Below are 26466 nucleotides of genomic sequence, written 5' to 3'. Positions count from 1 at the left end.
CTGCTAACGAGGGTTAAAAGTAGCTGGAAAATAAGAGCACGTCAAAAAACGAGACTGGGCTTTATCCAGACACCCAGGTAAGGAGCTGGGATCATCTTTTCGCGATGAGATGAAAAAGTATAATATTTCGTTGGATGATAAAACGTGAAGAATGTTTGCTCGTTTTCAATGAAAGGTTAAGCAGATCTTATTTTTGGATCAACTAAATAAACACTGTTGGATAATGTAAGTATGTAGAGGAAACAAATTTCATTTTCGTATAATTAGTATGCATTGTGATCGAACACTGCCTATTCAGTAATTAATCATGTTTAAATTAACGAACACGAAAATTTGACTGTTAAACACGATACCCGGTAATGAAATTACATCCTAATTGACACAAAATTTTAAATATTCGCACAAGGGTTAACAAAATGAACATGAAATCCAGTGTATCATCTGTAAGTCAATTGAAAACCTATCAACTATGTACTCGTATAAAATATGATGTTATTTCCGGTAGTCAAGAACAGTGTTCTCTTCAAGCCACCGACACGTAGCACTCTATTTTTCCGAGTAAAATCATCAATCTTCACATTGCGGCGGATAAGAGGAAAAATTCCTCCGAGAAATAATCGATCTAACTTATCCTCGAACTTTTGACCATGTTATTCGCGCATAGAAGATCAATTACGCTCGTAATATCAGTTTCTACCCCCCTTTTTTTGTGATCATCGATACGATACGGACGATTATTCCCGCTTGGTTAGAGTGATTATCGATTATAGGTACCATTCGAAGGCATTATCGTCAACGAAAAGGGAAAAAAATTTGATTCGACTGTAATTTATTCGTCGAACGAGAAAATGCCGACGGTACAAAAGATACAAAATTTTCGTCTTTTCAGGAGAAGACATTCATAAAAAGTAATTTTATGAATTTTTATGAAGAGGTTTTAATCATGCCATGAATTTTAACCTAGCAGTGGGTGGATGAATTGCCACATTAACTGGTCGAGTTAAATTGTATGACGTTTGCCAGTAATGTGATATATATTTTATAGGAACACGTGTGTCGAACAGGTATTTCTCGATTTAAAGTTTTTATACTGTTCATAGACATTTCACGGTAAATCTTTAGGTCTCTGTAATAATCTGATATAATAAATCACGGTCTACTGGCACTTCGGTGGCTTAATTAATTTGTAACGAGTTTCCACAAGTTACGCACCGATAACGCTCGGATATTAATCATCGTTGAACTGTTACAAAGGTTGCTCCTTTCCTTCGTTCCCGTTTCTTTCGAGTTAATCACTAGCCTTCCGCTCCTCCCGTTGTTTAACCCGTCAAGATATACACCCGTCGGGGGTGAAACGAATTTTTCCAACGTCTCACTTTATCCGCTCGTTTTTCCCCGGTCGGAAGTTACCTTCCGAGAAAGGTAGCGGCAATTTTTAATCATTCAAAAGAAAATACATTCAAAGCATTAATTCTTTTATATTGAAAAAAAAAGAAAAACGAAATATGCAGATCAATTAATAAATCGTTCAAAAGTACTAAGGAATCATCTCGAGAAGAATCGGGAACATTTATGAACGTTTTCTTGAGACTTTTTGCGATCGTCTTCATGAGAATCCAGTTCACGAGTGCATAAAAGAGCGATAGAATGGGCGTCGAGCGTATTAAGCTTCTGGATAGACGAAGAATGCTGATCGATCTTTAAGAGGCATGCAATAAGACGATATTTCACGATCGAGATGCGGCTGAGATCGCTTGAGCCGGGATCCCGATTGTGTCGAGCTTTTGGCATTTAGGTTCGCACAATACGAGGTGTAGCTCAGCCACGTAGCATTTTGTGTACCTAGGGCATCGAGGCCACTACGGTGAAAGATTAGGGACGATTCGATCTTAAAGCCGGAACTGGAGAGGGAGATCACACCGGCGTGAAACCCTTATGGCTCTTGTCGCGAGGAGGTCTACATCGTTGCAGCTTTTAGGTATTAACCCCACGAGATTCTATGCTCCGACCTTTAAACTATTCTGACTCCGTGCCAGAATGTTTTCTTGCCACCGCCACAGCCTGATAAATATTAATAAGCTTCGGCGTACTTGCGCCGGTTGCGAAAGTAAATATGTACGTTGCTCGGTTCATTTTTAAACGCCTCTACACCGTGAAATGGACCACTCTGTGTTAGATTATCATCAATACATAAACCACTGTCACATGCTACTTATTAAAAATTCCTTCGATTTCTTTAATTGGCCCCAGTGGAAAATATGTTTTCTTCCTTGAAACGAATAGAGCTATCCGGTGTAATTTCGAGTCTCGAGTCTGATAAGCAAGAGAGGTCGCTTAAGAAATTGTGTGGTCGCGAAATTCAAAGCAAGTCGGTAACAAGGAAGGGGCGGTGATTAAAAGCCGAAGATCGATTTTGAGGATATCCCCGGGGCGTTATCCTGACGCGTCTGCCGTCTCGTTCTGCTTCAAGTTGCCTTATCACCTCGTTTCGTTCCGCGACCAACCGTAATTAATTCGACGGATGGTTTCCTCGAGCTAACTTCCTCTCGACTTTCGCGCTCCTTCGAATAACGCGAGATTCGCTATCAAAACGCTTTGTTAGCGGCCCGATACCAAAGTAAACGTTCTCTCTTCGTTGCTCGTTTTCGCTCGGTTAATTATCATTCACGCGTGATCCGTCTCTTATCTACCTCCGCTTGTAACAGCACCTCGAATTTCACTCGAACGGTGATAAAACGACGGAAATTATGGGAAAATTGAATCGATAGGCAGAATGCAATTACTGTTTAGTTTTGTCACATGTTTCGAATTTATTTCGCGAGTTAAACTTTTAGATGGACGTCCTCTTCGATCGAGCAAGACGTGTTTCTCGCGTTCTCATTCAACAAGTGCTCAACCGAGCGAGACTTGAAGCAAGGTTGTAGGAAAACAACGAGAAATAACACAGTATCAACGTTTGGAAATCTAAAGACACAGTCGCGTTTCGATTTCCTTCGAGGCATTCCGTTTCCTTCGTAAACTTTCGACGTTCTTCCGGACCTCGAAGCTGACTCGAGACTTCGCCGAGCGTTTTGGTTTGTCGGTTAACAAACTGATAACCGTACGAACCGTAACGCTTAAACGGAAACCGGCATATCGAACCGAGCGATGAAACTTGAGGAACCGATGGGACAGAAAGTTCCAATTCCATTTCCACCTGTCGATGTTGCGATCTTGAACATTCATCACGTACACGGTTGTCGTAAGAAAACTAATTTATTATTTTTCAAAATCATATTTTATTATTTGCCAGCATATCGGTATATCTGCGTTCTTATTGAAATCTTTTCCGAAATTCATCAGACCACGAGTCGTGTTCCTTTTACGCTGGGGAACCGCAACAATTTTCCACGATACTGTTTCCAATTTCTTGGTTCGACCGAGGTCGTTGGCCCTGCGGCTAACGATACAATCCTGACAGTTTAATAACATCCCCGGCAAAGTTCGCATCCCGCTACAAATACAGCAACGTTTCCGGTATTACTTTTCCAGCTGCTCGTTTCAGTCTCGCTCTACCTCTTCACCCGTCCTCTCTGTATCGTTAGGTTTTCCAGTTCAATTCACTTTTTGCAAGACGACATCACGTCTGCCGTTTCTCGCGATATACTCCTTTCCGTTCGTCAAAGTTCCGCGGGCAAACAAAACTTTACGCAAACTCGCTGAAAACTTATCGATGCGTTCGCGCGAATTACCCCGCGGGATGGGACAAAGCGGAATCTTCAGAAAGGAGAGAGTTTCCGGGGCCAGGATCCTCGCGGAAAGCTCGTGGCAAGTTTCAGCGTTAATGCCGGATTTCGCGGTACCAGCTCTCTCGCATTCGTAAATATCTCGGCGAACTTCTTTACGAGTTCGTATACGATCCACCGGCAGCTACTTCATCGAGGCCATTTTTACGGCTGCCAGCTTCTTTTGAGATTCATGAGAACACGGAATGGTATCCAGTCGCTCACACGCGCTCGCTGGGGATCCTTTATACGCGTGTTTTTGTCGAAAAGACGGAGGATACCAGCCTCGACACTCGAAGACAAAGGGACAGGTGCAGGCGAAGAACACGTCGGAAATTTAATTTCGATACTCCGTGGAATTCCCACGCAACCGATAAAGGAACTGACGGTAACGTTGTTCGAATTCGAAATTCTAATCGTAAACATTTTACGAGGATGCGCGCGAGAGGAACGGAGACGCGTTTCGCGGTGAAGATCAAAGGGAATTCGCGACGGTGTCTGGACGATCCTTTAACAGACCCTTCTCTCCTCTTTCTATTATGACGATTGTAGCAACGAGCGAAAGAAAAGGAACGGAGATAAAGAGAACGTTTCGTTCCGCGTCTACCAGTGGACTCATTAGCGGGGCTACTTAATAGACCCCTGTCTTGGACGTGGGGGTAAAGTCACGGCTGAAGATGTATCCAGGGTGATTCAAAAATGATGTACAAACCGTTCCTGTTTTATTTCGCTTTAACAAGATGCGAAAGTTTTGCTCGCTAAAACCGCTAGTGATCTACGTCGGGTATCCGAGGAACTCCGAAACTTCAACGAGCACTTCCGGGGGTTGCTTTGTGTGTTGCATAATGCGTGATTCTCAAGAGGTCATACTAAATCCAATACATAACTAAACTTAACCTTAATCTAACCGAAAACTAACCAGACTTGTGGATATTTCACCGCGAGTAACCGACAGGGTGGAATACTTGATTATATCTCAGAACAAGTAGTTATCTCAGGAATGTGCTGATCACCGACGCTAAGATTCGCTCTAATTACTTTGCAGCTCCATATAAACAGAACTGAAGATTGCATTCCGGGGTATTTCTGTTCAAACCTTACACGCGTTTAAACCTTTCATCGCGATTGTAGCCAGGTTTATCAGCTTTCAACTGCGGAGACACGGGCTATGTCGAGGTCAGATCGAGGAAAAATCGAGGAAGAAGGTCTGAGAAAAATGAGGGAAAAATCTCGACGGTGAAAGCATAGGTAGACAGGGTGCGCCTCCCAGGAAGAGAAGAAGAGGGAGGGTAATCTTAGTACCCGAGGGTGCGCTCGATTCAACGTCTGGATTTTACCGATCCCTGCGACTTTTCGGCTCGCCTCTGAGAAAGAGAATGATGGGAATGCTTTGGGGCGGAGAAGGGAGGTTCGGTGTGCGTCTACCATATCGCGTGCTCCCGAGAGACAAAAGAGCTCTCTTGATAATATAGAATATATAAAGGAATTCGATTCTTAAGCCCCTTAATGCGATATCCTTCTTATTCGTATGCATTGCGTCCAGACTGCGACAATTTCAGAGAGATGCAGATATTCCGGAAATCGATCCGTGTTTTTATTATTATTGAGCTGTTCCCCTGACATCCTATAAAAGAACACCCTACCGGCACCCTTTGTCTTCAACGCCATTCCGTCTTCATTCCGTCCTAATTAATGACCATAAGATAACCTCAAAAGGGTCGCAGACCCTTAAATTCTTACAATTAAAATCGATACCCTAAAGTTCGGAACTTCTGCAGGGCCAAAGGATTACGTTCCCCAAGGAAGCATCGATAACAAAAACAGTGGAAACAACTGGAAATTTCTCATGGTACGCGCGTCGGAATTCCATTGAAAACAGGCGTGGTTCAGACAATTAAATAACTAATTGCTCCCGACATTAACGAATTACCGTTGAACATTAAGCAAGCCTGAAAGCACACGTTTCGTGCGTTAATGAAAGGAGAGCCAACGACTATCTGATATTCGAGGACGGTTGCTAATTAAACCACTCACACTACGCTCTTTACTTGGGTTTTTTCCAGACGAATAAAGCACACCTGTAACATCCAGCTTTTATCTCCGAATTCGAAAAAAAAAATCTAGGAAAGAATCTGGCTTCGATCGGAAAACTTTATACCTTCGTTCAACTACTAATTTCTCTGGAAAGGAAGGCGACCGCTTCGAGTCGTTTATTTTTTCTCTTTCCAGTAGAAATGCTGCGGACAGAGCCGTGAACTGGGCGGGGGACCCTGTGGAAACTGAGCCCGATGCTGCGCGAAGGGTGGGGATGACTAATTCATACGATAATTACGGGTCCGGAAAATGCGAGCGGAAAATGGCACGACGTAAAGATCCTTAATGGCGTCGGTGCTGCATTTCGCGAGCAACCAAAGGCAGAGGGATATTCTCTGTTGTATCCCCGTGGTGGCTGGTAATTACGATAACGTTTAATTTTCTTCAGGATGTCAAGCGATACGATTTGTGGTGAACCTTCGTGAAAAGCTCCGACGAAAGCTTACGCCGAGATTCGTAAAAGAAGAATGACGCGCGGAACGAAGTTAACCCAGTTCGAAACGAAAATGCTTCTCTGGTGAGATAAACGAAAGTAAAGGAATAGAAGAAGAATTTGCGGAAAGGCTAGAATTAAGTATTATTTTAACGTTCAATTCCACGGACACTTCAGTTCTTATTTAACTGAATTCGCGAACAAAAGATACTTGCAACACGAGAACGAGTCGAAGGAAGTGTGAATAAACAGGGCGCACATTGTTACGTGAACAACGACCGAAATAATAGGTTGCATTTAACATCGTTAAACGGTTAATCAAAGTACGGCCTCGGTCAGAATTAGCCTTGAGTGGTTCGCTTCCTGTTCCCGGCGTAAAAGTGTGATTAATTATTGCACGTTCCAGCAAACAATGGATTTCCTTTCGGCCACTATTATTTGCACGAGGCCACCAAGAGAAATTTGCCCCCTTTTTGTCGACCTAATTTTATGCGTACTTGACCAACCTAACCGCCAACTACCATATTCTTTATCAACGAAAAAATAAAACGAATTTCGTATTTTAATTCATTCCAAAATGCTGTCACTGCGATCGATGCGATTCTGTTCGTTTCGAAATGACGCAAAAATGCCAATCCAGCGATGTTCGACGCCTCGTTATTTGTACTTCCAACCGAGTGGCAGCAAAATGAGTACGTTTGACACTAACGAAAAAAGAGGAAAAAAATACGAGCAATTATTTGCTCGCGTTTGATTGATATCCGAATCTGCTATTACGCGTGCACGCAAGAATGAACAAGTTTTTATTTATTTGTCGTATTCGGCAACTATTTACATACTATTTCAATGTGTTTCTAAATTTCAGTATTCGATAAATAGAAAATAAACGTAAAAAAAAGGAACTGTACAAGATTGAAAAATTCATCGAAATTGTTCCGTAAATCAATGTAAACGTTACACAAAGCAATCAGTGGTCGTCGATAAATCTTCCAAACTCAATTTTCACAGCAAATGATGATTAATAAAAGCCGATTTGGTTAACCGAGCTTTACGACTTCAACAGCGATTTAGCACGTACGCTGCGCTGGCCCAGTGAAAACATCCGCGCGCGGTCAGACACACTGTAATTGCAGTCATTCAGGATACGATCGTTTTATCCTTCCATTCAAGCTTTTCCACTTGCATCGTTGTTGATTGTTTGGCTAAATTACACCGTGTTAATTAGCTTTCATTATTTTTCTCACGCTCGCGTAACTTCGTTTCAAGTGTCGCTGCTCGTTTGATTTCAACGAGCGTAATCGGGATTTCCTTGGAGGCAAGCAAACGTTCGAGTTGCGAATCGCCCTTAACACGGGAAATTACAATTTGAACAACTCCGTGGACCCGTCTGCAAACGATGCAGCCAAGCACGTGGCGTCGTTCCTCGTGTCTTCGTGCTGCGACGCTCGAACTACCAACCGGCATAATAAGCGAATCTGCAACGAGCTCTCCCCTTCAGGCATTCACGGCGACGTTTACCTCTCTCTTATCTCTGTACACTAGTATGTAATCAGATAAGCATCGGTAAATGATAATATCCACGGTTAGTTTCGCGAAGCTTTCAAATTTTCGATTGTTCGGAATAGCATTTTATCATCGGAGAAAGAATAGAAAGCCATCATCAAACTATGAAATATTGTTCACCCTTTTAAATCCGCCTTTCATTGCGGCTGCATACAGGATCGCTATCATTCATACTACATCCGTTCCCGAAACTGAACGCAACACGTTCTATTTCCGGTTTGATTCACCGACTTCCTCCATAGTGACGCAATCACTGTACCAACGATTTGATACCGGGTGTTATTAATAATTCAACGGGTGCAAAGCCGTTCCAATTAAACGTATCGCTGTAAAACAATCATTAGCAGGTCACAGTTAAATGAAATTTGTGATATCAAACGTTCCGGATGATAATTATATTTCAAACTTATGCTGGTTAATGAATCCGTTTGATTTAAAAGTGTTACGATAACGCGATGAAATTTTCCCTTGTCTTCCCGCATCTTTTTCAATATAATTTACTGAACAAAGAGTAATTTATCGCAAATAATTTCCACCAAGCGGATAAAGTAAGTGTTTCGAATGCAGAACAAATATAATCCGCTTTACACGCCGGAACTCGATATAAAACGGTGCCAGGAATTATCAATTTCTATCGTTTCTCTGTACGGCTTGCGACTGATTCGATTACTCGAATTATCAAGAAGAACAGCTTCGCATTAATTAGAGCGATTCACTTTCACAGAGTCGAGATCGAATCAAGAGTTTAACACCGTCGTTTCTTTAAATACTCCGATGTCCAGCGAGTACTTACTCGTAGATAAAGCCGGGTAAGAACGAGAGAAAATAAAAAAAAAAGGGGTGGAAGTTGAACGAGGAGATGCATCCTCGAACGGTTCGAGTTCCCTTCATCTAAGCGAGGAGATCGATTGCCTGCCACTTAAATTTCAAATCCTCTTCAAAGTAAACGAGAAGAAGCATTAAATACGCCAGAGCTTCTTGACGCGCTAACGAAGATAGAAGAGGATACTTAGGGGCGTTAAATTTTCACCTATCGATACTTGAAATCAAAATCCTCCTACACGATCGATATTTTCGTTGCGAGCTGAGATAAGAAAATTTACATCAAATTCGTTTACTGCAAATGGCCCCAGGGAACCATTTATTCAAATAACGGTTAATTACTGTGCCTTCGAAAGGGTGGTCGTGAAATAACGCGCGAGGCTCGAGCAATAATTGTCGAATTAATCGGTGTAATTAATGATTCTGTGATAACGTCAAGAGTGATGTAAATAAATATCTCGTTAAACGAGCGCTTAGATAGTCGCGTGAATGGTCGAAGGTAATTTCATGCGTAAAGAAGCGATTCTCTGGTTGAACGCGAACGAACGGACGGGTCGTAAAGCTTATCCGTTCGTAACTTTAACGCGGTACTGGAGAACGATTCTGGAATCAGAGGCCGTGGAACTGCGAGGGAATTTGATTACATTAGCATTCGACACGGTCGAGCTTACACAGGCGAGTTAAGCTGCTGCGTATAAGCGTGTTGCGTTAAGTTTCAAAGTTTACCCAACACCATTCAGCGGGAATAATAAAGCACGCGGAGAAACTTGTCGGCGCTTTTCTTGGATCCGCGAGCAATCAGCGGTCGACTGTTACCTTAAGAGCGGCGAAGTATATTCAATTAAGGTTTACGGCGAGGATCAAGTCGCGAAAGTTTAATCCTCAACGGGTAGTCCTACGATCCGACGAATCGCATCGGCGTTGCTTATTTCAAACTTCCAAGTAGAGGATTAACGAGAGACTTGGCCGTAATTGCGCGATATACCTTTTTGTTACTGGCCTTGATAAAGGGTATACCACCTTCCTTCCTTGTAATCTACAAACTTTGTTGCTCGAAGACGCGAGAAGTAACCCGATTAATTGTAGGTACAGCATGTCAAATGGCCTCAAAAACGTATAAATTTCGCTATCCAGTTACTAATTAGGGTGGTTTAAAAATACTCCAAGGATCGTTTCTTTTCTCCAAGAAAAGAAAGCTTCCCTTGTGTAACGTAATCCGAGATATCTCTGGAAATATCGCGTTGCGACGTTGGATTATTCCGCGGATTTCGCGTACTACTCGACGAAATGAATTCAAAACGACTTCTGGCTAGGTGAATACAAGACAGCGGAATTTCTGCGGGAAATAAACGCGTGTTCCTCGGTGGACGTATAAATAGAAACACTTGGTTCACGCTTATCCAGCGGACCACCAGGCAAAATTAGCCTCGACGGTATCCTATGAACGGCGCGAGAAGTTTCCATTCGCATTGGTGCAAACGTGAAAAGGATAAGGAACGAAGATTGATATCGAACTTCAGCGATTGAAACCAGCCAGATAAAAGAGCAACGATTTAATTTCGCGAAGAATATTCAACGATAGGTTTTTATAAGAACGAGCGAGATTTTCATGAGGTCGATGTCGCGAGGGGTAATTTGCAAGAAGGCAACTTGATGAAAGAGGATCCTGAAGGGAGGAAGGCATTAAGCCTGACAGAAGGAATTAAGGTTGATTTATATTAACTGTTCAGTCATGGAACGGTTGCGGAACCGTTCTGTTCAGGCAAAGATACTTAAAAAGGGATACTGCGAACCCTTATTCATCGATTCGAATGAAAGTTCGCCTATCAAAGTTGCGCGAACTAATCTGAAAATCAAGTAGGCTTTTCCACTTGCTTCCATCTTATTATTTATGACAAACTTCGTCCGAACGGAACCGTTCCGTAACCTTCCCGTGTCTGAACGGGTGATATAAATCTACCTCTATCCAGACATCCCCTTTATTTGCCGTTTATCCTGCTTAATGAAATTTCCATTGACCCGACCTTTCCACCAACAAATATCGGCCAATGGTCGAACCGATTTTCCGAAATTGTTCCGAGTGGGGCCGCGATCTCATTTGGATCGTTGTTACCCCGCTACGCTGGTCCATTAGGACGCGGTTAATTTCGCTGACTTTTTGATATTTGTAATTCAAGTCGAGAACCGAGTAACTTCTCGCAAACCGAGGAATTCTCGTAAATGGGAATAATCTACAAGCTCCTCGCTCGGCGCAAACACACCGGGTGATCCATTTTCATTCAGGAAATGGAACGCGAATTGAAATTGAACAAAATATGAAAGACGGAAAAGATCGGAAGAGATAGTAAAATATCGTGGAGGTAAAATTTCATGGTGATCGATGTGCGAATTACTCGAAAAATTAATAGAACTTCTATAATTCATTACTTAAAGTAATTAACGGGTTGGCTGTTGCAATTTCAATTTAACCAAATTAATGCAAAATATAGGAAACGAGAAAATTGTTTACATTAGCGAAATATTCATTTGAAATTATTATTTTATCAATCACTAAACTGTTAATAAATAGAAAATTATAAGAACGGTACACTGTGTACAGGGTAATCGAACCTCGAGCATATTGGAAATTAAAATGAACATTATTAGCGTCGATCAGAGGGAACGAGGGGTAAAAAATGCTGTCGTAATCCCGTTGCCGTGGGGATATTTATTGTGCAACGAAATTATGCGAACTGATGCGGTTTCGAGGGTATCGAGCCGCGTATTTACATTTTATTAAAAGTGACAGCGGCCGATGGGAGGGCATAAATCGCGATACCACCGATATTACCAGTCCCTCCCATGCCGTATGCGGCAGATGCAGATGCAGAACGATGTAGATGCGAAGCTGATCCGTGGCCATCGCGGTACATACACGCGAAAGCCACGCCATAAAGTCGTGACTTTATTCCTTCCCCATTTTCCGTCTTGCCATTTTTCCTAACGGTGTATCGCCCGTTTTTCCCCGACTCTGATGTATACAACCGTGTTGTATTTCCCTCCGAAATGTTGGAACGACGTTGTTTACACGGAACGAACCTTTCGCGGATACATCGATCCATCTTATCCGCGACGGATCAGCTGGAAAATTGAGCCACGAACGTCTGTTTTCACTTGGAAATCAGCGACAAGAGAAGGAGCTAATGATGGAAAAGGAATAGATAAAATCCATTGATTATTATCAAAAGAGGAGATTCGTTTCTAATAAAAAGATCCATTAACGACTGCACGAGTGCTGAGAATTATTTTATAATAAAAAAGAAGTGGTATATCGATGGGGAAGATGCACGAAACTTTTTTCCACCTATGGTGAAGTTATTAATTTTTTACGAAGGCATATAACTTATACATTTCCTGAATATTCGGAGTACATCGCAAGTTTTTAGCAGATATTAACGAGAATTAATTAAAATACCAGCCTGTGAGTTTACCCGAGCAAGAATGTTCATATTGAAGATGGCAAAAATGCCTCCAGAATGACTTGCAATTAAATTTAACTGCACTAAAAGCTTATAATTTACAAAGACACGGGTTAGATGGAAGACGGTAGATTCTTCTTAGTCGAGGAAGAAACTTCTTCCCCTTTCGTGAGGGTAACGAAGATTCAGGGAAGAGAAGAAGGTAGACGGCAGCAGACAAAGTATTTGCACGGAACATTAGCCTTAAATCCTTGATCGACAATACCATTACCGCCCTCAGGATCGTTCGAACAGTTCATTGTTAATTCATTCAACAACAGCCACTGAGATAATCCCCAATGTACTCTGTATTGGAACTACTGATTCATTAAATATCTCTGTAAATAAAAATGACCAAAGTATCCACGAGATACCCGAGTATACGTTCCGTTTTCAGAGCCCGTTCGCGAAGTCACGCTCAAGAAGAAGAAATATTTAACGAGAACAATAAAGAAGCGTAGTGTTTAAGTTTCGTTGGTTGAAACAAGTAGGTCGATCGCGGCTCGAAGGACACAACCATTAACGGGTATTTATGCCCCTACGAGACGTTAGAAAATATATTGCACTTGGAGGAATAATGGTTCACGAACCGTCTGTAAGGGTGGATGTAGGTAAGTATAGGCGTTCTCGTCGCCACCAACTGCAGGGACGCGTTCTAAAAGTCCCTTTTAATGGTCGTACATCAATCGATCGCGACCTCGCGACGTCATGAAATCGTGATCTTCCAAACGGGTGTAAATTTTCTTTTTTTTTTTCTCAACCCCTTGAAAACGTTCCTCGGTGGCGTATTCTTTCTCCATCAGCTGGGGCCACCCTACCGCCTGCTTTTATTTCCCTTCGTCGAATAAATTTACCAAGATGCCGGCTGTGGCCATTACGTCACGAAACCGTACTTTTTCGTATAAAGTATCGCTCTTAAAAACTCGATGACCATTTTTTTTTTTTTTCATCCCCCATCCACGAGCACGGACGTTCATCCGGTGAAACGGGACGCGTAATACCTTCTAAGAAGATTCACCGGCCAAGGGATTTGTCTTCCATCGTCGAATATACGTGGAACACCGGGTTGGGAATCGAACAGGGGCGGTTCTTCTTCGTTTCCAAACATCGTGGCGGCGAAGAAAGGAAAATTTATCTTACAACGAGCTCGAGTAAAAACACGGAAATGTTCACGAATACAAAGAGAGAGAAAAAGAAGGGAACGTGTGTTGGCTGCACTCGCACGGGGGCTACTTGAAGAACATCCACCGACCTACAAACGTATATTTACCGCGGACGTCTGACGCTCCGACAGCCTCACCCTTCCAATATAACCCGGATTCCACGACCCCTTTCTCGTACTCTTTGCACCGCGGAACATCCGAAGGATACCTCTTCCGGAAGCTCTCGAAATGCTTATTTTACGGCGCCCCGTCATAAAGCCGCGATCTTCCAATGAGCGTAAAACTCTCGACTTCGATTCCACCAAACCCACCGACGCGCCTCAATAAATACACCAGCCAGCGGAAAGTAGAGGCTTGTTCCCTCGTTGTATCGTTCTTCTTCATCCCTGCCCTGTTGCACCCTCGGAATTCCGATGTTCTTCGATAAACCGAGCGAATGACCTCTCGAGATCTTAACGATGTCTCGTGTTTTTATTTTAACGTCGAACGTGATATTGAATGATACGAACTTTTCAACTTATTCCCGTTTGCACGTCAGGATAATGCGAATCGATTAGTCGAGTTTCCGTCGACTCTTTTGTTTGTGGAGGACGAACGTTTTATATGATGGAAAGATCAGGCGAGCTCGCTTGAAGAATACTTTGGCGAGAGGCCAACGCATAATCGCTTCCGATAAATACTGTTCTCATCGAGGGAACGGAAATGTCTGACAATAAAAACGAAGAGGCTGGGAAGAACGTAAATGGGAAGGATGTGTTCATCTTACGCCTTTCCAGAAGAAAATTCCGACAACTTGATGCTACTCGAGCTGGCTAGATTCTACTTTGCTTTCAACATTCTAGAAAGCTTTCTACCTCGTTCACTTATGCATTAAACTAACCGCAAAAGATTTCACCTCCACTTTTTCTGCTTTCATAACTTCATTTATATTAAAAATTCAATATACTAATTCATCGAACAATTAAACATTCATCGATGCACTGAAATTTTCCCAGCATTTATGACTAATGAATAATTTGATGCGCTCGTATGCAAATTTAATGATGTTCAATTATTATTTGGAGGAAATAAATGCGATACTCGTTCCTGAAATTTTGATCATTCGAATAGTGATTGTTAAATCGAAATTCAACTAAAATTACAACCGTTTTTATGAAAATATTTCAATAAAAGAATCCCCCTTTTGTTGCACGATGAAGTAATGAAATATCCGTCCAACAGGTTGCTATTCACTTCCTGTTTAGATTGTGTCTGGATATAAATAATAAATAAAATTTGATTACGTGGTCGCGAAAGATTGGAAAACAACGTACGAGATTCTGAATGTAACATCGAGTAACGAAATAAGAGGGCATAAACGGATTATCGTTATAATTGGTAAAGTTGTGAACTAGATGGAAATTTCACCGGGGATTGAGACGTGGCACGGTATTACGAATTTGTGAGTTTACGACTATCCTGTGACGATGTTGTGATGAAGTTAGCTCGCATCTGAATGCTCATATGTCGGCCGGCTCGAATGAAATTTAAACATGAGGCAAAGCAAGCATAGAACGACCCCAGACGTATACAGAATTTCTATTCGACCCTTTAATACATGCTTTCACTCCACATTTGAATATCGGTTTAGGAAAATAGCAGAACTACATACTGTTGAATAATTTCCCTCTAACCCTTTAACACATGAGAAGCTCCATAAAAAATCTACAGTTACATTGCAGGTAGAGGATTCAATCTCGAGATACAAACATTCAACTTTTGCCATGCTGAATAAACTTTCACAAAAGCTCTTTATAAGATTCGATGTTAAATTTACTGCATATAACTGACTGAGAAATGTTCAGAACAAGAGTTATAAAGATCTCTTTTATGAGACTTATGCAATATGCAAATCCCCTTTTCTTCTACGCTTTTCCTTGACACGATTCTTTGCTTCGTTGCGCGTTTTCATTGTGAAAATTGAATCTGAACAATGCTATCGTGAAACGTTAATTACCCCGTTTTCAGTTAATGGTTTACGAGCCAAGTAATCCGGACTGTACCGACTGATTGCATCTGACGATAAGATATTCATAATAAGAATAGTGAATGAAACGAACACGGTGTAAGCGCGGATTGACACTGCAAAGAGGCAAGAAAAATTATCGTTAAATATAATATTTCATTGTCATTTAGGGGGGTCTGCGACATCGACGCGATTACGTAAACGCGACCGTACATAAATTACAAATTATGCGGAAGAGATAAAGGTGACTGAGCACTGTACTTTCATGTAGATGTGCAATCTACACATGGGATATACACATATCCAACCGGATGACCAGTGATTTCGTTGCGATTTAACCCATCCGTCTTCATTATTTCCGTTTCTTTGATGTTCGGAATCGTCAAACGGTCACGGTGCTGCGGAATGAACAGAAATCAGGGTCGGTTAACATGGATTTTAACGATTTACGCTATCCCTTTGCGCGATTGCAGCTCAATTCGATGCAATAATTACGAGATTCATGTTTATTTAATCCAGTGAGATCCAACATTGCGGAATTGAGAACGACGCCAAAGCTTGGCTAATTGTTGTTAATATGTTATTACAGGTAAATCCTCAAAGACCATTTATAAATTATGTAAGACTAATTAAAGGGCAAAGAAGCTTATACTAGGGATCCAATAATTCTGAGCAAAGAGAAAATTAATCTTTAGGAAGGGATCAATCGAAAATACGCTTTCGCTTAATCATATACGTAACGTTCTCTTTTAATTGATGAGAGTAAAAAAAATTAACATCTACTGTACAGCTAAATTTCATTTATCGAAAAGTAACTCAAATACTAAATTATTTACACGAATCTAGATTAACGTTAAACGAATAATCCGGCATCGCGATATTCAATTTTCGTAAACGGATAAAACTGAAACACGGTGCAAGCTTATCTTTATTAAAGCGTTTAAGAATCATAAAAATCCCAAAGGCATTTTTCACAACGAACGATACAAAACGGAGAAAGATTAAATCCTCTCAGACGTCTTCAATTTTTCCGTGCAGCTCGACGTATGAATAATTTATGAGAATAAATGTACGATTATGGTAGGAGAGTGGATGAAACGTCTGGTTTATTTTAAAAGTACTATATTTATTCGTCTGACGCATCATCAATCGACAGACAAACGTTTATGTATCATTTATATACAAATTGTGTACACTTTCTGTACATTTCTGTCCTATACGATCAATGTTAACACGTAACCTGTACAGAAGCGAGAATTTTTCAACGTACTAAATAATCACTAGATTCCTGACAGCTTTTACAACGTAACTGCTTTTACATTGGTTACAATAATTCACGCACGTGGTTCGTACATTATCAATTTTTTTTTTTTTTCATTTCGCTATGCAAATCTTTTTTCCCTACATCGATCGTTCAAACTTTAATTGACTAATTTTAATTATTCCTCGCCTAGTTGTACGACGTACGCACGTGTCTTTCGGAAATTCAAACTTCCTCGAAAGCCCGCGCTTTCGCTTCGTTCGATCGACCGATCGATAATTATACAGACAGAAAACAACGAATAAAATACCAAACGAATTATCGTACCAGGATAAATTCGTTATTATACGATCCTGGGGATCAAAAAATGATACGAGACGCCCGTTGGAAATTTTTGCGAAAAATAAACGTGATCGATCTCTTTCTATCGACAATACGATTCGAATCATAAATGCATTCTTTCAAGTTTTACTTCAACCTGGTGCGCACAAACATGCCTGATCATTGTCTCTAAATCAGTGGAAACACCGTGGAAAAATAGTTTGCCTAATATCATATTCGTACGCTTGTGTATCCGGTAATCGAACCGCTATATCGATACCGCGTGTAAAAAAGGGTTAGGCTACGTTTCAACCTGAATATCATCGCGTACGTCAAACGAATTGACGTTTAAGAGTAACAAATCTACTTACTCGTTCGCAGAAACAATCAACCAATTCTCGACAGTCGTGCCAAGCTCTTCGACGAGTCTTCCAAACACTGCACTTTCGTTTACGTTTACACGACCGCGAAAACTACGTAAATAACTTTGGGACTCAGCGTTCCAGACTAATCCGCTCAATCGTGACTCGCCATCTACAGGCGCTCGGCTGTAGCTACCGACAGTGCGAAGTGAGCCTCGTTTCCGATATGTTTGTTGCTCGTTCACGTGTCCTTTAATTATCCTCGCGAGGAAATACGTTGAGAAAGTAAATGTAAATCGTTACAATTATTCTACGAACACGAGTGTCGAGTGTTTAGTGCGCGTAGTATGTTTCTCTCACCGATTACAAGTGACTGGTGCAATTAAGGAAAATGCAGCAGCAAGGATTCGTATCGTGGTAAGTAGCAACACGTTTTGGCGCTAACGTAGATACACAAAATGGTGGAAAACGAACTTTCTTTTGTAATAACCGGTGAATCCAGAAGAGTTATGAAATCTTTCAAAACGTATTATTGTTTGTTTTTCATAACGTATAAATAATTTATGCGAACGTCTGGATTCACCCCTGTTTGTAATGATATCTCGTGAAGGAAACGAAATATACAGTTTGCGTCTTTGCTTAGGCACGATATATCTGTTGCATCTGATTAATCCTTTCATGACCGTGAACCGGTGTATTGGTGTTGATACACTTCGTTATGAACCGTGGTCTCCAGTATAGGCAGACACCTGTGTTTGTCTTCTACAGCGGTTGTTTTCCGAATCACGAGTAATCACGAATGTGATCGATCCTTCGTGTTACACAATTTGATCATTGATCAGGAGGTTATTGAATATTTTTCGCGAGTAAAAAATTCAGCCTGTGCTCTGATTCAAAGTCGAAAGGATTAAAAAATGCATCGATATAGAAACAGCCTAAAAGTTATAATAACAATAACGAGCCTCTCAAATGTAACGCAATAAATCGATAAACAGCGTTCGTTTACGAACAGTATCCGATTTAATTAACAACGAGAAACGATTCTAAGCTTACATTAACAATAATACGCTCGTTATTAATCCCTCGCGTACAAAACCTTTGGTCCGCGATCCAATCGACCTTAAGCGTGCGAAAACAAACCCCTCGCGATTCGCAAAGTAGACGTTAGAACGGTATGGTAGCTCCAATCTCCAGGTCCATCGATCTTTCCGTCATATCGATAGACCTGACGACGCAACGAAGACCCCCAAGAGACGATCGCGATCCTTCGAACGTGCTCTGAGTACCCACGGTTCTTCTCGATGGTCGAACGAACCTTCGATTGGTTCTGTTAGGCCAGGTTCGATAAAAAGGTTCTTGGTTGTATCGTTTCAAGACGCTCCAGATAACCGACGATCTTCGTGGCGGTAAATGAGAATGCGAGGGGCAGTCGCAGTGCTGCCAAGCCAAGGTCGGTGTTTTACATCGGAAAATTGGTGCTCCGAAGGCCTCCGGAGGCCTCAGGATCGGCAGATCGTTCGGTTTTAAGGCCAGGCACGCGGACGATGTCCTCGCAACAGGAACACTTTCCATCGATTCTATTCCAGTCGAGTGTAGGATCGTGACATCGCCGTGTAATGTCCCCGTATTTGTCCCGACAGAGTCTCGTAAGGGTAGCTCGTTCGCTTCTGTTCCGCCGATTTCACCGTTATTGCCCGGACACGTGTCCGCCTCTTTTATTTTGCCGATTTCCGTGGATCTCGGTAACGAGACGTCGTACCGTCTCTCTGTTTCACGGATGTTCCGTTCGGACTTCTCGAGAGGCTTTCGATCGTCCTGGTCGGATAGGTCCTGGTCCGATTGGGCAGATCGATCGATCGCGCCGGTATGCGTGGATCAGGAGGAGGAATTCGCCTCTATGGTCGAGCTGGTCGAAGCATCGTCATCCAAGGAGCTCTGTGTGGCCACTGTGACCTTGTTTCCATCGTTTCGAGCATGCAACTGATGATCGGTCACGGTTTGACGGGGATGGCGTCTCTTGTAGGGCTCCCAATCCCCAGGACCCCGGCGTCAGTGAGTCGCGATCACGTCCGGTGCGCTCTTTGTGCTCTCTATACTGAAAGGCCGCCTCTGATCCACTTCTATCACCGCCTCCGCTCTGTACCTTGGATCCGGTGTCGTTTGAGGGCACTTTGGCGTGCCCGAGTGTTGTGCGCTCGACGTGTTGCTGGATCCGTGTCCAGAGCCGTAGATAGAACTACCGTACCTCTCGCCGGAGCCGGCTGTCCCTTGTCTCAATAGCTTCGGCGACTGGCGATAAGCGCTGTTCTCTCTGCTCGGTTTCGGGCTTTGGAACCTCTGGTACGAAGGATAATCCAGGGGTTCCGGGTAAGGGGTGCCTTGATGCAGGGCAGGCGGATAGTTGGATTCGTGGGTCGACCAGCCCGGCGGTGCTGGAATGGGATTGTGCTTCGGACAAATACCCATGCTACCGTCTCGACCTCTCGATGCTGGACTACAACCGGAGCATTGAGAGGCCACTTGCTGAGAGCTCTGCTCGGAAGACTGTTGGGTAGCACTGTGCTGAGATGGCAAAGAACCCTGACGAGATTGCGGCGGACTCTGGTGATGGTGCAGATGATGATGGCGATGGTGATGAAGATGATTGGTCCCGTTTTGTGAACTCGGTCCGCGCACTCCGAACGTCGTGAACCCTAAAGGCACCCCGTTGTCTGAGATTCGTGCCTCGAACAAGCTCTCTCGCGTTTGACACGAATTGTCTCGCATTTCAGGCTCCTCGCTCGATTCTTGTAAACGCTCTTGCGTCGCGTTGCTAACGTTGTTACTCTGGTGGATGTCGTTCATGTCCCGCGTGTTGTAGGCCATCTCTAATACCAGGTCTTTCGTGTAATCCTGAGCTATCAGGGTGGTAGGTGGTAAAAGTTCCTTGCTGGGTATCACTTCTAAACTCGGCGACTCGCTACCTCGATCCCCGATGTCCGTTCTCGAAGACGAGATTGGACAAGGTGTCGTCTTACGACCAAGTTCGTCCAATCGATTCTCTCTTGACTGTCTGATGTGTTCCTGGACAGGACAAACGAATTCCTTCAATTAGTCGTACAAATATTGAAGCTTTAAATGGTTCGAACTCGATTGAAACTTCGCAACTTGTTGCGATAAATTATCCGTTCTGTTTGATAGTATTTACATTTGTTTCGAAGTACACGTTGGTTGTTAATTTGAAACCGAATGCAAAATTTAATTGAAAGAATATTTACATGGATGACAGTCTCGGCTATAATTATAAAAGTAGTCAAAAGTATCGTTATACTCTTGTCAAGGGAAAAAGTTTGTTCATTGAAACGAATGGAAACCATACGAAAAACGGAATATTTGGTAAGTTGGTTATTCGTAGTTAAAACATTAATGAGCAAAGTTTTACGAGTTTCTAGCAATTTTCGCCGAGCAATTAGCGGTTTTTTAATTTCCATTTGACTGTTAATAGTTATTAATGCCTTCCAGGTATTCGCGATTAGTATGATTTCAATTTTCCGCATTTTATACCCGAGGAATAAGTGAAACGAACCGTGAACACGTTTCGTATTGTACTTTATCAATCTTTTTTCTCGTGTTAGGCACGTATGATCGTACGTGACAAGTATAAATCGTGAACTGAATCGAAATCATCTACGTTGGACGCGTAATTGGGATTCCAGAAATATCCTGAAACGCGAATCGAGTGTAAAAAAGCTTCAATCTTTCGTGATTTGTCGAGAGAAAATACTCTTTGTATTCTTATGACACTTCACGCGAATAAGTATCATTTTATGAACATCGTTTCGCGAAAATATCATTGAAACGTAAAGTTTGGTATGCTCCTGGTTCGAAACGGTACGTTTCAAGCTTAGACTATGCAGAGAACTTTTATTCATACCTGACGACGATTTTCCAGACGACTGGCACGATTCGTAGAGGAAACGACTATTGGAAAAAGATTCACTTACCCGAATGATTCGATGATCCCGGATCAACTTCCGTACGCAGTTGAAGACGAAGGCGAAACTCATGCCGAACATGATCAGGGAGAAAACGATGAGGATTATCACGATATGCTGCGAGTCGATCAACCGTGATTTCTTCGTCTGCAAGACAACAACAAGGTAGGAAAATTAATTAATTAGCTTCAACGCTTGCTTGGCTTTGCATGAAAACAATTTGAGCAACGCGTTTTCAAGAGATCGTCAATCGTATCTTACTAATTATCAGCATGGTTATGCAGAAATTTTATCTAAAATACAAATCGCGTCTTCTCGGTGGATCACAATGTACACATTCATCAGGAACAATTACCGTAACGCGATACGGGAAGTTGCACGTAACATACCGAGCCGAATCTCAGTCCCTTCTCACCCTTTATGTACCTTGTTTCTCGTGTACGCCGGCTGTGAAACCGCGGCATTAAATAACCTGCCAAAATTTGCAAAGCCATACACCGTTTCGCGTGTAAATAGATCAAAATTCAGGCACGAGATTCCCGATACCGTAGCCCGGCAAACGTTGAAACCTACGAACGTAGATTGCAGCAAAACCGCAGAGAAACTATGTGCTAGTTTTCTTTTCGTTTAACTGTGCGTACGTATACCCTTGTATGGAACAAAATTATTAAACGGTGGGAACGCAGGCAACCTGCTGGTGAACATATTTCATTCGGAGCTTAATTCTGAAATCCTCTAGCTGTGCCAGACAGTTTTTATGAACAGTAGCGAAACTAAACGATATAGTTTCTCTGCCGCGAAATAGGATAGGAGTATTTAAACGAAAATAATGGGGGAGGGGTCAGGTTTGTTTGAAAATAATCCAAGTGAATTATGCTGGTAAGCTCTTTACTATTGTCCCAAATAATTGTAATTTGTGTAAAACGTTTAAAGTTGAGAGGTGCGTTAGCTCTGTTTAAGATAATGGACTGTCTGCGCCTTAGGGCACAGCAATCATAAATGTTCTATCTTAACGCGAAATTATGTTCTCTCGTATTTGATGCCCTCGAACAATACTCGGATACGCTGTGACGATTACGGTGCCATCAGTAATTTGGTTCCATTTTTTTCTTTCTCCTTTTGTTGCATAACGCTAAAAGGTGAAACACCGGGTCGCGATAAGAGCAATAAGAACAATGGCGCATAATGAGCGCATTTTGCGGTGAGTCGGCACAATTAACAATATAGACAGAGTTATCGCGTTTCTAGTTTTCCCTGCGAAGCTCTGCAAGCATTCTCGAATGTCGACCGAACGAGATTTCTGTGCATTAGACGCTTACATTTTCTACCATAGGGGTAAAGGGAACGAAAAGGGGTGGCCATGGAGAGAACGAGATGCTTCTGTCGAGGGTTTGAAAATGTTTCATTCCGCTTCTGTAAGCCCGAGAGGTTTATTGTTATGCTTATATGGGCGAGCACACTCCGAAACGTAATCCGTGCAAAAATGTATACATATATCTTCCGGATGGTCAGTTTGTTTCCGACTGGGAACACTTTTAATGAGTTTCTCCACAAGCAAACATGAATTTATTTCATTCTGAAACTCGGAAATTCAATATTTTCGATCGTGTTCATATTTACGTTGCTAGCTGCGTTCTATCGTGTAGAATAAACACATGTATCCACGAACGAGCAATATTTTTTTTATCAATGTTGCTCGGTTCCTTTTTGCAGATAGCCATACGATATCGTTCGAATTAAAACGAGAACAATTATCTTGATTTTACTATTTGAATCGAAAATCAAAATAAGAATCAGATTATCATTAAAAATCGTCAATTCGAGGATTAAGTAATCAAACTGCCTGTCGAAGAAACACACTAGTTACAGAACCCTCCTGTCATTTTTCCCCCTTACTTTCACGTTGAGGTTAACGAGAAAATCCTTTGAGCAATGGGTCAGCATGGAAAAATATTTGCTCGACATCGTACGAGACTTATGGTGGCTAACATCGTTGACAGGGATCTTATATACATCATCCAGCATCCCTACGAAGGGTGCTCGAGTTACAACTCTGATCCATAATCCTTCAGGAATGACAAAAGTTCAATCCTTTATGCCTGACAATGCTTGTCAGCGTTCAAGGGAAAAAAGTTAATGGAGGCGTTAATAATGAAACATCTTCTTCTTTGTCGACAAATAGAAAAAGACTAATGACTGTTGAAAGAAAGATGAATACTGCCATTGTCAAATGCCTAGCTTTAAATATTAAAACAGTGTTGAAATATTTACTTCCCATTACGGTGGATGTTTTTTTTTTTTTGCCTCGTAGAATTTTCATTCCTGACCCATAATGAATTCGCGTTATACGCCGTTTAGCCCCGTTTGAGATGCTTGTTATTTCCCCGAGAAACGTAATACTTGTCTCTGACAAAGGAAAGCCTCCGTTCGTTCACGACGGACTTTATTGAATCCGATTTTTCGGAAAGGTATCGCGCGAGCTGTTCTCAATAGATGAATGGAAATCGGCTCGTTTCGCATAGATTCCATCAATCCCTTGACCCGAATCGCATCGCGGACGGATATTCGCGCGATTTCGCCTGAAAATTAATGTCAGTCCGGCGTGGATCGGTTTCTTTCGACCGAGAAAAAGAAATAATTAGTCGCAAAGTGAAAGCATTGGAGAAGTTCTCATTAAGTTCTCAGTAATGCATCAAAGAGAGGAAAATTCTGTTATGTTCCCGATTCTCGGATCCATTCTATCGTGAAAGGGTTGGCGCGGCTTGCACCGATAATTAACGAAGATTCCCGCGGTTTAATTACATAGAATCGATATCTATAAGAAGGGTCAAGAACGATGGATATAAATGAAGATGCGAACGTACGAATGGTGGAAGTCAAATATAAAGTTTATTTAAATCGTACGATCGTAGATAAGAATGAAATTAAATGATCTGCCATTGAGATACCGATCGTCGATGAAAATATCTCTTTCACGATCAAATTGTAATCTTGAATTAAGGTTGCTTTATATTGTCTGAGCGGGTAATATAAATCTACTTTAACGCAGGGTTTATGCTACGAATTCTTCCTCGAAGTAACTCTTTTTTTTCCCTATCGCCTGGTTTCCATTAGTATTTACCTGCGAACTTGATGGGTAGCGGAGAGAGCGGCAGGGGGGTGTACTTTCCATTAGAGAGAAATAAAATTGGATAGGGTGGCTGGCGTATCTGGCACGATTTCGTCCTGCATTCAAGTTCGTACCGTCAATTTCGTGGCCGTGTTCCCATGCGAATGGGACACCGCTATCGTGGCTTACAATCTTGTCGTGCTTTATTGCAGTCATGAGACACGCTCAGGTGGCACGGTAGAAGGCTCCGGGACAGGAATAAGGGAAGCTACGAACGACAACAAAAAAAAGGTTGCGGCTGGGATTCAACCCAGCTCGTAAAAGCGGACCACGATTTTTCATTTTCCGCCAGAAGCAACGTATCGTTCGCGCGCGGATGACAAGCGGAATATTAAATTCTTTGAATCGTACCCTTTTGAGATTTGACGTAGTCGTAACCGTCAGAGTGAAGAATTCCTTTCCCCATTTTTTTACGGTTTATTTCACAAGAGAGACGTAGTCAATGAGCGATTCTGATTTTCTTTTACGCGTTTCTCTTGGACGTGTAACAACGGATAATAATCCGGAAATTGCAGCGTAAAGAATGTCTAGGTTGTCGGCGTTATTCTTCGTGCACCCTTTAAAAGATTAAACAAGCTACTCGGAACGGAGGTAAAATCGGGATCATTTTTTACGGAGCTCCGTCACGCCTCGACCCCACGTCACGCTTCAGATACGACGGCGAAGAAATTTCAAGGTGGATGCGAGCCTGAAGTCGATTCTACGGGAGATGAATTCATGTAGAACGCGCGTGTCAGAAAGCCGATAAACTCATCTATACAGTTGCCGGCTATTCTTGCGGAGAACGTTTCACGGTATTCACTGATCCGAAAGTTCGACGCGTTTGATCCATACGAGTGATCTTACGGAATTCAGTTTCAATGGAACAACGCTTTGAAAGCGATTGTTTGATCAAAAATTATTTACTTTTCGAACAATAGCGGTACTATACGTACAAAGTGAAAAGAGGAAAGTGCAAGCTGAGCTTTTTTAAACCACAACGAATTGCAGCTGTTCCATTGATCCTCCATCCGGTCAGGCTAACTTCTCGGAACAAAGAGTCATTGCTCTAAACCACTGATTACCCTTGAGTCCACCCGCATCTCTCTAACCGAGACAAGAACCGAGAATGAAGTGTCCCTCTTCGCGTGGCCAAACATCATAGAGGCTTTCTATGCCGGTCGAATTTCCAGAAAAATAGAAACGAATCCTTCCGGCCAATAGCGAAGCAGAAGACCTTTCTGCGCCGTGTCCCCGATAAATCGTGCGAGCACAAAGGAATTCTCGAATAACCATCTCTTAAGGGGATAACCGTTTTACCGTGGCCTAGGGACAAGAAGAAGGTTCGTGATCTTACGGATGAATATCGCGGAACAAACGACCGCAAAGAGTCTCATTTTTGCGGTTCAAATGGAAGGACTCTCTCCTTTTACCTTGCTTAGGGATTGTGTCTGCAGTTACTCCTTTTAATCTCGACGTTTCACCTCCAAGAAAACGAGGATTTGTCCCCGACCACGGTGCCTTCCGTTTCTTCGACTCGGCCTTAACGAGCCACTCGATCGTCGATCGTATTTCCTTTGCCGCAAACAAGAAAGTACGCGGTCGGAAGTTAATTGGCTGAGAATTATTTACTCTGTTAGTTGAACGTTTCTTATGGAAATACAACTAGAAACGTTCGGATCGAGGTATCAAATTAATTTCCATAATTAACATTTCTTTGATTCCTCTACGTTTATTATCGAACCAAAATTGGTCGACGTTGTTTGAAAATTTCGACGATATTTATGTACGGTCAGCTACAAAAACCATCAGTATTCTCTAATCAGATTATCAGAAGACAATGAAATCTCGACTGACAAACTGGCCAACGTGGCAGTACACTCGAAACAAGAACAAATCGATGCCACTTATGTACCGATTAGAGAAGCTACTAGTTCACAGCATCGATTCTCGTTTAGCAGACAGCGTCGAACGAGGATGCACGGGAAAACAAGGACACCGATCGAACGGCAGCATATCGCCGGCATTATTTCCCGTCAGATTAATATCCCGTCGGTGC

General features: G+C 42.2%; 1 protein-coding gene across 4 annotated transcripts in view; it reads right to left on the bottom strand.

The window, feature by feature from the left end:
* Nucleotides 1-17695: 17695 nt before the first annotated feature.
* Nucleotides 17696-26466, bottom strand: part of LOC114871680 — a 70332-nt gene continuing 61561 nt past the window's right edge. For all 4 annotated transcript variants that reach the window (XM_029177891.2, XM_029177901.2, XM_029177886.2 and 1 more), the window contains 2 exons: nt 21269-21406; nt 17696-20348 (listed from right to left, as the gene is read on the bottom strand). In XM_029177891.2, coding sequence (XP_029033724.2) covers nt 19335-20348; nt 21269-21406 — 1152 coding nt within the window. In that variant the 3' untranslated portion in view covers nt 17696-19334. The remainder of the gene's footprint in view (nt 20349-21268; nt 21407-26466) is intronic.

This window comes from Osmia bicornis, chromosome 3, assembly GCF_907164935.1.
Source record: "Osmia bicornis bicornis chromosome 3, iOsmBic2.1, whole genome shotgun sequence".
Lineage (NCBI taxonomy): Eukaryota > Metazoa > Arthropoda > Insecta > Hymenoptera > Megachilidae > Osmia > Osmia bicornis.
Note: the sequence above shows the minus strand (reverse complement) of the source record. Positions and strands in the feature narration are given on the sequence as shown.